This window comes from Rhagoletis zephyria, unplaced genomic scaffold, assembly GCF_001687245.7.
Source record: "Rhagoletis zephyria isolate East Lansing unplaced genomic scaffold, Rhagoletis_zephyria_1.1 Rzeph_scaffold_00169, whole genome shotgun sequence".
Taxonomy (NCBI): domain Eukaryota; kingdom Metazoa; phylum Arthropoda; class Insecta; order Diptera; family Tephritidae; genus Rhagoletis; species Rhagoletis zephyria.
Window position 1 is genome coordinate 113,701 of NW_016157253.1, and position 12,230 is coordinate 125,930.

General features: G+C 33.8%; 1 protein-coding gene across 2 annotated transcripts in view; it reads left to right on the forward strand.

Annotated features, from left to right (window-relative positions):
* The window catches only part of Acsf3 (Acyl-CoA synthetase family member 3), a 33,160-nt gene that overhangs the window by 15,686 nt on the left and 5,244 nt on the right, over nt 1-12,230 (forward strand). Inside the window, exon 2 of one of the 2 annotated variants that reach the window (XM_017606905.1) lies at nt 7,744-7,936. In XM_017606905.1, the coding sequence (XP_017462394.1) occupies nt 7,744-7,936 (193 nt within the window). Of the gene's footprint in view, nt 1-7,729; nt 7,937-12,230 lie in introns of both variants that reach the window. The other variant, XM_017606911.1, reaches the window with a different exon arrangement.

The following is a 12,230-nucleotide window of genomic DNA, read 5'->3' on the forward strand; positions in this document are numbered from 1 at the left end:
GTTTTTTTTATAATTATTTTACATTAATTCAATTTTTGTAAGAACTATACAACATATATATAAAGTACGTATACCAAATTAAAGGGAATCCATCCGTTTTTAAGAAATCTTGATTTCAAAAATTGCTTATTTTGAACTTTAACCTTTGATAATTTTTGTTGTTGTTGTTTGCCGAAAAAAAGAAGTATACCGTTATACTCAGCTCAATCATCTCTAGCGATTCCAATATTTTTTTTTTTTTTTTGAGATTTGGAGCCCAACTGCATTTGTTCCGTCGGACTGAGCAGTCCACCACTCAAACGAACACTGGACTGGGCAGTCGGCCGAAAACAGGTTTCAGTTTTGTATACATGAACCACGCATGATTGTGTTAAAGCGCAAATAGTCAACGACGTAGCGTAGACGTAGGTTGACGCAGACACGATCTATCTTATCGGATTCGCGTGTTAACGAAAACTCATCACCGCATGGCGGTGACGTTGCCGTTGCTTCTCTCTATCAACAGTAAAGCTGAAATTAGTCAAGAACGTAAACCTACCGGTACGTAAACCCGAGTCAGCTGACACGATCTGTCTTACCAAAGCGCCATGTAAATGAAAACTCAACACCGCAGAATTTTTCTGTAGTTGTAGCCCGTAGCGCAGAAATCTGCGGAATTTAGATTTTTCCGTGTCAGCTGATTTCTCCTTCTTTAGATGGTTGCCACTTCGTCAGTTTTACAGATGGTAAAAAAGATATAAGTTCCTATTCAAAATATGTTTTAAATATTTGAAATTTACTATTGAATAAGGTTTTTGTTGAAAACTAAGTAGTTTATATTTAGCTAAAATCTATTATAGCACGAAAAATTGTAGTTGAAAGGGTAAGTTTATGAAAAGGCATTGATGAGTGGCAACAGTGTAGTAAGCAACACTGAGGGCTCCAGTAATCGACAAAATTCTGCGTATACTTAAGTATACGTTCTGCGTTCTCGACTAATTTCAGTTTAAATTAGATATGCTGCAACGTACGTCAACCTACGTTTACGCTACGTCGTTGACTAACTGAGCTTTTAGTGCATGTGGCACATGCAAACAAAACGAAATAGAAAACATGTTGTCTATGTGTGCGTGTAAAGGCCGGGCGACATAGAACTTTCGCGTTGGCTTTGGCGATGGCGTTAGTTTGACAGAACGCACGTTAAAAGTATGCTTGCTACAATGAACGCTTGGCTGCGAATGCATGGGCCACTAAATTAACATACTAAGGACAGATAAATTAATATTTCATATCNAAAGGCCGGGCGACATAGAACTTTCGCGTTGGCTTTGGCGATGGCGTTAGTTTGACAGAACGCACGTTAAAAGTATGCTTGCTACAATGAACGCTTGGCTGCGAATGCATGGGCCACTAAATTAACATACTAAGGACAGATAAATTAATATTTCATATCAATAATTGCATTCAAAACGATATTTCTTGCCCGCACTTGATGAAAAAGGAAAAATATTTCACATAATTTTATTTATTTGCAACAGCTTACGAGCGACGCACGCGAACAGTTGAGAGTTGGCCATCTTTTAGCTTTGTGTTGGCGTGAGCGTTGTCCAATTTTGGCTATGTGGACGGCTGCATTTGAATTCATGTATTCATAGTCAGCTGTTGAAGCGACGCCAACGCAACGCCAAAGTTCTATGTGGACGGGCCTTAAAAGGTACGTTCGTTTAAAATCTCCAGTAAAAAATATCAAACAGCAAAATTTCGGCGAAATGTCATCTGTTCTCTGACAAGAGAAAAATATCCAGAATAGTACGCAAAAGAAAAGTTTCTGAAACTTGCAAGTTAGACGAACAGCTGTTAGAATTTTTGTTTAGATTCAAATGTGTAAAATCAGGCCTGTTTGTAGTATCCAGTAAAATCCGGTATCGAAAGTGTCAAAAACTGTTCTGATTTTTTCTTCTAAATCAAAGAGTGTCATGGGAAATACAAAAAAATAATAATAAATAAAAAAATTTAAATTGGAAAAAAATAAAACGGTCGCAACTTTCTTTCTTATTAAATTTTTTTGATTCTCGAAACATTGATCTATCCTTTGCAAGGCCCAGTAATCAGCGGTTGTGCTGCTGAGTTGGGCGAACGTTCCAAAAACAATTTAGAATTTTTGTAAGAATAAATTTAAAATATTTGACATTTTCGAGACCAAAAAATTTGAAACAAAATCTAATCAGCTGCTCTACTGATACGACTTGTTCAATGTGCCTTGGTTACTGGCAAGTTACTGCATATTTTATGCTGGAGAATACGAAATCGCAACTATTATCAGGCATGGTGAAATTATAAACAGGTAAAATAATAAAACAGCTTTCTCGCTTTATTTTCTTAATTTTCTTGACATTCGGCTATCTTATTGAAATTTTTTGGAGCAAATTTTCAAATAAGATAGTGTCAAATCTTTCTTATCGCTCTTATTACTACACCTGGTATAATTTCACCTTGGTTATCAGGTACGCGAATGCAACTAATGTCAACTTGAAAAAAAATATGAATTTTGAATCGTATGTTCATATTTTTAAAGACAAATTGAAAAAAAATTTATGCATTTTTAATCTTTTGTTTATATTTGTTAGTGTCAAAAAATGTAAACAAACGATTAAAAATTCATACAATTATTATTTTTTTTTCAATTGGACTATAGAACCCTCCTAATGAAAGCAATGTCAAATTCAATCACACTTCGTTAAATAGTGCATTTTGGACAGATCCATTGCTGAATCAATCGTACATACATAGTCGAGTTTATAATTTAAAACATATCTACGTTCGGATTCGATAATAGCAATATATCAATTTGCGCTCAATGAATTGTTGAAACGAAAACTAAAAAATCGAATTTACTACACGAATTTACGATATGCCACTTTTTACATATGGAAATGCCAAAATATCGTGTAAAGGCAAATTAGATTTGTTTCTGCACAAAGCAGATGCACGTACAAACGAAATATAAATGTTTATATTTTATCTGACACACAGAATCATGATAAAAACATAACAAGGTAAAACCATTGATAGGCAGTCTGACGTTTGCCACCAATATAATTTAAAAATTCAAAACTTAAACTCACACATACATTCTCCTTTTCAATCTCAAACAACAATAATTTTGTGCAATTTCATTTTTTTGTTTTAAATTTTGTATGATTTTAAAATGCGGGCAAACGTCAGAAAAAAATCATGGCCGACGAATTGAGAGAATCATCTGAGTTTAGTTTATTTCGTTTTCGAAAAACGTATTTTTAAATAGTTAAATAAAGATTGTAAATTTGATAGACAGACGCAATTACATACATATGTATTGAAGAAGTCGCATTTACAGATGCAAATACATATCGTGTAAGAACACTTTTAGTGAACGTTCGCCTTTCCGCAAAACAAAAATCAACCTTAGAAGACACAAAATCACTTTATGCACAAGGTTAGGTCTCTGTGAAAAAAACAATCAATAAAAGTTTGAAAGAGTTTTGTTTAAAATATGTCAACGTTTAAATTTGCATTAAATATTTTTGTTTTATATGATTACCTTAATTGATTAAAATTTATATAATATTTTTTCATCGTATTTTGCGTGTAAATTAATTGGGCGGGAAGGCCTCAAAAAGGTTTGAAAAGGGTATTACTTGATTCATTTATGTAAATTTTAAGTTTTTGCTTCAGAAAATGTTCAAACTCGTTATAAAGGCCTTTCGCATTGATGACGATGATATATTTTTATTTACATATGCATAAAACACCCTGTCCAATTTCACAAAAGAAAAAAACAAGCTAGCGGCTACCAAGCTATTTCCGTGTTTGAATAATGATGTCCATTAAGAAGTTTTTCGTTTTAAATAATTGTTTATCGCGAATCATGGTATCTCAAAAGGATGTCGCTATTAGAATGGTACAATATAAATATATATAAGATATACCGAAGATCCCTAAGACTTCTGAACATGAAAAATTTGTTTTGTGTATCGCACGCATAAAAACAAAGCGCAATCGCAGCAAATCTACGGTATTAGATTTTCAGTACCCTATCCAATTTTAAGACATGTATGTATATTTAAAATTTACAAGGGCATATCTGCAGTGGTTTGAAACTCACAATTTTGAATATTCTTACCTGGATTGATGGCTATAATTGATGCCTGAGCTATAATTTAAGTACCTTAAAAAATGCTGGCATTCTTGTACTGAAAAAATGGTTATCTCACGGTGTAATATACTCTGAATTCCAAAATGTAAAAATACAAAGTATACGTATATTATATTTCCAAAGTATTGAAGATTAGAATGTCCAGCTTGCGCAATCTTACTTGTAACTAGCATTCGTGCGTGGTTGCGTATATTGGGCTGCTCCAGTTGCTGAGGTTCAGAAATTAAAAGTTTTGAACACCTTGTTGATGAAGATGATCCGATTGCATTCAACCAAGGACCAGACCGGTGCACACCTCTCTAAAGCCGACCACCAAGAAACCGGGGCACAGTATGTCGTACGGATCCAGTTGGACAAAATTATTTACCGAAAGCTATGTTTTCCATCCCCGGAGAATTTTTTTTATGCAAACGGTTTTGGAAACTTTGCACTCGCCCATTTAAAAATAGATTTTGTTCATGCATTAAATGGAACACCCATGGCAAGAAAATTCTCAAAAGTCAACGGTAATTTCTAACGACTTGAAACTTGCAAATTTATTGTACTGAAACTAAATGGGCTACAAAACTGTATAATCTAATTCACTAAATGACAACATTTTTAATGACAATGTTGGGCACTAAAAAATACCCGTTACGTTCATAAAAACAGGGATCGGGAACAAAAGGTATAATCGAAACTAAATGACGTTCTGGTAGTTTTGTTCCCAAGAACTCTTTAAAAACAAAACCGAAATGCGAACAAAACTGTCGAGAAAGTTCTCAATGGGAATTATATAAGAACAAAACGCCTGGAAGCGTTCCCAAAGAGAACAAAATGCAGACAAACTTTTGTTTGCCAAATTAAATGGCGGCTGCTTAGTTTGCTCGGAGGTGCTTATGTCGAGTTTGGCACGGGGTTGCACGTTCATTATGGCTTTCATGGCTATTGCCAACACGAAATGAGAGTTTCAGATGTACATAACGCGCACAATTTAAAATTTTTGTATATAACAACACCGAATTTGCTGCAGTTTGACCAAACAAAATTAGTTTGCTGTGAGAGTCGCCAAACTCGCTCTCTCCGAGTTTGCTGCAACAACAATTGCACGCAGTTTGCCAACAAAATTTCTGCATAACACCAACCTAAGAAATATGATAGGAACAAAAGTCTCCGGAACGTTTTGGCAAAGAACAAAACGGTAACAAAAGTCTTAAGGAATTTTCTCACGAAAGACAATTTGAGAAATAAAGTCTCAAGAGCTTTCTGACAGAGAACGAAACGGGAACAAATCTTCTCTGAACTAATAGCGAAGAAAGAAAGCGAGAACAAAATTTCTCTTGTAACGTTCGATTAGTTTGAAATGTTTGAATTTTAAAATTAATCAAAAAAGAACTGAAGCATGATTATGCAAATAAAGTCAACGAAAGAACTTCTCTTGCCTAAAAAATGAAAAATTGTTCCATAAATGGACAGTTCATCATAATTATAAACGATCTGGAAGTTGAAATTATCCAACTTTCCTCTGGCTATAAATTTACTATCGTGGTTCTCACTGAAACGATTTTTCAACCCAACACGCAGATGAACATCTCATTTTTAGCATAAAATTCTCAAAACTTTTGTTCTCGTTTTGTTCTCTAGCAGAACGTTCCCCACTTTTGTTTTTATTTGATCCTCCTTGAAAACGTTATCGATTCGTTCGTTCCTATTATTTTTTTCTCATTGGAAACTTTCCCGAAAGTTTAGTTCTCATTTTGTTCTTCTTGAGAACGTTCCCGAGCCTTTTGTTCTCATTTTGTTTCGTTCAAACTGTTCTCTGCGATACAAAATTTACAATATGTGACCAATACAAACCTCTGCGGTATATGGGAGTACTGAAATAGCTACGGTATACCGGTGGGATACGATGCGTTCAAAAATTGGTCGCACGATATGAGTAACTTATTCATTGTAGAGTTCTAAAATAGAAAAAATAATTCAGCTGGTCAAATGTAACCGTATATTATACGATTAGAAGTATTTGGAATATAAAGATTGCCATAAGAAAGATGAAGCACCGCAGTGTTTTAGGGCCTTTGCTTTTTATCGTTATCGCACGAAATACGATATCGTATCGCACCGGTAGTATGGCATCTTTTTGAGGCCACCTTAATGCCTAGTTGAAATTCGGCATAACCCTGCAAAAATCGTTGGATCATGTAGTCTATTTGTGGTAAATTGGAGTACTTACAAAAGTGTTCCTCTGTCATGCTGTAGCGGACCAACTCGTGTCGCTGCGCCAGCTTATTGTTTGTTATCCGATCACTGCTCGTGTTTTAACGAAATGTGATTGAATTTGAGCATTNATCGGATGGAAAAATAGAAAATTACTATGAAAATTTCTTAGTAGGGGTGATAAAGGGATAACCTGCTTAAATTTATCAGTTTGTCCGCATTCTTTCATGATAAATAGTTGCATAAAATTGTTTATTATTTAACTTATATGACTAGTAACGCTTTTGTTCTTATCGCGTCCATTGTGTTCATTTGCTTGTTTTGTGTTCGTAGCAAAAACGACCACCAGGTAACCTGTCAGGGTTGAATTCTGCTGAAATTTATACATTATACAAATTTGACAGTTCATTTATCAAAAAGTGCGTTCGACAAGTCAAAAATTTGTAATAGTTTTTCCAAATTTTTACTGGATGGCGTTCGATAACGACAAAAAATTATCCAACACACAAAAATTGAGAGAGCAAGCGTTCATTTTGATGCAAGAGAAGCGTTCATTTTGTACTGGCAAAATTTTAGTCAGCAAAAATTATCCAACACGAAAACATATGATCACAAAACATATGGTTGCAATTTCTGTAAACAAACAAAATTGCATTTTCCGAGTTTTGGTATTTATAGGCTGCCTGCTATGTGATTTTATGATAGCGCCAACTAGTTTTTACTTCTAGAAATGTTCCTGGCGAACATTGAACGTTCACTTTCCTTTTTTCCTATGGAGGCAACATGAATTTCAGTTTGTTTACAAATAAAACATAAACAAAGTCAGCTGGTGTGTCTTCTTCTTCCGGTTTTTGCAAGTAACCGTTAACTTTTTTGCTTTTTTATCTCTTTGGGAGAGAATTTTCGTTTACTCTCTTGATTTTGATTGTTGGCTGGTGTTGGGTAATTTTCTTATCGAACGCAACTAATATGATAAATTTATCATTTTATCAAGTTTATCAAATGAAAACCCCTAGTATTTCTTGCACTTTCCAAAGTCCTGTATGACATTAAAAAAAAATTGATTCTTGTGGTCTTTGCTGTTGAATTAGCTACATACATACATACATATATTTTTATAAAAAAAAAATTATATAGAAAATAAAAAAAAAAACTCTTTAAAACGTCAGAGTATATATGTATTTGACACTGACGGTATATCGCTTTTTAGAATAACTTACTACTGAATTGCAAAGTTAAAATTAACATCAGTGACGACAGCTAGGTCTCTGATCGCTTCTAACATCAGAAAGTAGTTTTGGTTAAATTGCTGTATTGAATATAAGCCTTCGATATGTATAATTTAAAACGATTGCATAGATTTTTTATTGCAGATTCACAAAAAACTTGTCAAGTTGCGCCTACTTTTTGAAACAGAGGAAAAACAAGGAGACGTTGTGCCTATTTTCAAAAAATGCTTATTCCACGCAGAACGGATTGCCATTAAAGATTCGAATAATGAATTTTCCTATCAACAACTATATAAAGGATCAAAAAAATTATCTATTCAGATATCAAACTTATGTGGTAAGTTCCTTATTAAAAATATATCATGTTGTTTGTCTAACAACTAAACATATAAAGTTTATATAAAACATATTAGACAACTTCAGGAATTTCTATAAAATTTTACATCTACAGGGAGCAATACAGGGTGGTAGTGGTAGTTATTTGCTATAAATAACCAGTTTGCTATATTTACATGTGTTTACTTTCCGCAATTCTGTGGCGGTTCGAACTCGAATGGCGGTTTTAACTCTTTCAGCCACACTTCTATATAAATAAATAGTTTGAATTATTTTGCCAATTTCTGCTCACGATATGAGACAGATACATTTTATAAAATTATGTTTTAGAAAAACATCCATGTATTGTGTCATTGTCGCTCAAACCGCTATTATTAGTCCCAGAAACATAAAAATGTTTTTTCTTAATCCTCGGCAGGGAATGGCAAGCTTTCGAGTGTATTTCTGCCATGAAAAAGCTTCTAATAAAAAACCAATTTTCGTTTTGTATCGGCGTGAAACTGTAGGTCCCTCTATTTGGGATGAATCCTCCCTTCAAGTTTTGCCAGAACTTTTTGGACGAACCGGCTAAATTGGCAAATAAAACCGGCTAAAAACGGCTAAAATGTTTCAACTAAATTTCACATGTTTTATTTAAATAAATCACGAGTAAAAAGACTATTTCTTGGAGAGAAGTTACAAATTCGAGCCGGAAAAAATATTGCCAGCAAGAATTTGCAATTAGGAAAAACATATGATTGTGGCACATGGTTTGATTTTTTGTCGACGATAATTTGAATAAACAAGTTCGTTAAATTTAAAAATTTACAAACTGGAGCGATTTTAAAATGAAAAATGTAAGTTAATACTTGTTTACTTAATTAATTTAGTTAATTCCAATGATTTGAAAGGTACTCGGCAAAAAAAACTGTATTCTTAATCGGAATGCAATCTCAACCAGAGTCGAATAGTAAACCCGACAAAGAAACTGAAACGTATGTTGAAGAAAGTCGGACTGACAAGATATATACACGTAGATCCTGTTTTTGGCCCCTCTGAAATAATTGTAAAAAATTCTATTCAAATTTCTTTTGTTTGAAATGCAACCGTGGACACTAGCTGGCAGAAAAATTTGCAAATTTGCGTTCGTACAGAAAATTGCAAGTTTCTTTACATGAGAGATAATTTGGGAGCGTTTTTTTCTTACTATCTGATATTTTGAGTGATAATTCTCGCTGGATTTTTGACGAACAAACCTACTGTCTTCCCTACAAGGCCTTTTCAGACTGACCGATTCTCAATACACTCAAATAGAAACCAATACACATAAAAAACGCTGTAAAAATGTCCCTTCAATTTTAGGGCAGTAAAACAACGACCTTAAGTTAACATCAACCGAGGCCATATGTTGACAAGGGATGCAAAATCACAGTTACACAAAAGAACTAGTCAGATTTTTCAGAAACCCCTTAAATCCTGATGTAAAATATGATGCCAAAAGACTGCAACTCTCCCATTTAGATGACCGGTCATATGACCGGCAGATGTCTCGTAGGATTCCCAGAGAGTTTTGCTTTACATAGAATTTTGTACTGTTTTATTTTAATTTTGACTCACTTCAGTGTTGGTTCCTTTAATTCAATTTGGCATTCGGTTTTTGGTATTTAAATAAGTTCCGAACAAAAAAGTTTGTCTAAAAAATACATATGTGTACATAGTGCTTGAAAATATCAATTTTTCCCTTACCTTAAACCTTTGGGAGTGGGCAAATATGATGTTTTGTAATTTAGGCAGAATTAAATATGCGCTATCTAGGAAGACAATATCTACATGTAATATTTATTCTGTTTGTTGGCACTATATCCAAACACAAACGCATCTTAAGTGTCTTAACAGTGAAACAATTTCTTATTTTCTAAGTTTGCGAACAAAACTTGACACTTAAAATTAAGACATTTATACCAAACATTTTATGAGGAAAATCCCTTCTTCGTTTAAAATAAAAATAAGCGAAATCGGCCCAATTTCATACAACCCTGCCTGACATGAAAATTTGCTCCACGATAAGGCTAGTAGCCATTTCTAACAGATTTTGGGTCGCTTAGTCAAAAATGGGAACATATATACTTATTTGAAATTTAAGAAAACAAGGCAAATAGCAAAATCGGCTAAAAACGGCTAATTTTTTCTGCAAAACGGCTAACAAATCGGCTGCCGGCTAAATCGAAATTTCTCCGGCTGTTTGCTATCGCAACCGGCTAAATCTAGCCGGAAAACGGCTAAAATGGCAACACTGCTCCCCTTGGATTTGCGCCTGATATGTACATATGGCCACTTAACTAAAAAAGCAAAACTCAAGAACGGCTTTAAATTTTTGAATTTGCATATACATATGTACATACTCCGATAGTAAAAATGAATACATATTTGGGGTATTCACAACGGTGTCGTAAGTGTCGTATTGTTGTATGTCGTATTTCGTCTCTTTTTTACGTTACATTGAATTTCTGTAGTCCAACGATTCTCACTGTATGTCGTATTTCGTCTCTTTTTTAGGTTACATTGAATTTCTGTAGTCCAACGATTCTCACCCATTTTGCCTTGTTGTCGCCAGAGAATGAAGAACAAGCAGTTCTTATAATTTAAAAAGTAAAAATTTCACTAGTAAAAATTTAAAAATGTTCTTAAAACTTGCAAAGAAATATCACTGTTTTTTAGGAGTAGGGTGGGAATGTCATTGATAAAATTAGAGTGAGAAAAAGTTTCTCTCACAGTATACAGTCATGGTACAATAACACTGTGGAACAAATTCAGGTTAGCAAAAGTTAGGTCGATTCTGAGAGTGAGGGGTGAAAATAGAGGCTAAATTAGAAGACCCGTATCGCGGCGTTTGTTTATGTTAGTTCGATTTTTTTTTTAATCGACCTTCGAACTTTGCTGTCAAATGCCGATTTTCAGCATATTGTTTATATGGTTTTTTGGTTATAACTCGTCGACTAATTGATATTTTTTGAATCTGTTAAAGCCAAATTATTGCAAATTATTGTTGTGCAACAATTAACATTTAAAAAAAAAATTGATTTAGAAAATTTTTGTAGTGCTAATGAAGCAAAATGTAGGAAATTTTTTTTTCATGCTTTTTGAACATATTTTCCACAAAACTAAACCTGTTTTGCTTTCTGTTTGATCTATAATATGCTTCTCAGTTTCTTCAATAAATTTCATTTGAAAAGAAAACAATCATAATACAAAACTTGTGTTTTCCAGCTTAATATTAATTTACTTCTCATTTCTTATGTACCAATTTTTTCAGTGTTGGTTTGGAAGAAACATTGAAAAATAAATTATGAAAATATGGAAAAAAAATATAATTTTGAAATGTTAGTTATGAAGAGTTTTACGTAAAAAAATTAAATAAATTAAATTAATGATTTGGCCAGTTGCCGTTTAGCAGGCGGCTGTGGATCAACGTCACTGCTCTCTCTAATATCTTGGTCATCGTCATCATCATCAGAAAGGTCGATGATTTCGTCCAACAGATATTCTGGAATTTCATCTTTGTCTTCCCCTTCTTCCTCTTTTTCCTCGTCTTCTTTCAGCGAGTATTGCATCTGGAGATTTCTTTCCTCTGTACCTGAAACGAAAATAGTTTTCAATCGTTAACATGTTTAAATTGTGCACTCTGACAAAGATATTAGAAAAATCTAGGAATTCAAAATATGCACACTCTATAGTTACCTTATTTCCAATGGGAGCGCCGTTTAGTGATAACGTTCGCCTTGCTCATCAGCAGGGAACGGATTTTATGGAAATTGCCTTTTTTCTGCTAAAGAGATAGAGTATATTCGATTAAGAATGTCCACGATTTAGCTTTCCCTGATTCCATATATACACATTTGATGTTGCCTTTTTTTGCCTTTTTTAAGATATTTGCCTTTTTTAAGATTTTTGCCGTTTTTTGCCTTTTCTACCTTTAACAAAGTGATTATAGCATTTACAATTTTTTTTTTTAGATTAAAAAATATACTCATGCCCATGCGGCTTATTGAAGCGCAGGGACCTCTTGCCAAATTGGTGTTGAAAAAATTCAAAGCCGTTTTCTTAGCAAACGTAGGCTTGGAGACAATAAGGGATGTGGATAAAATTGTAAAGGGCGAGGAAAACGCCCTTATTCCTGATAATATGAACGTTTCAAGCGTTCCATATTTAAATTGGGCTCCACTTGTATCAACTTACGTCGAGCGCACATTTAGTACATTCAAGGCTTTTCTTCGCGAAAATCGAATGAAAATGCTGCCAGAAAACTTCAAAATGCA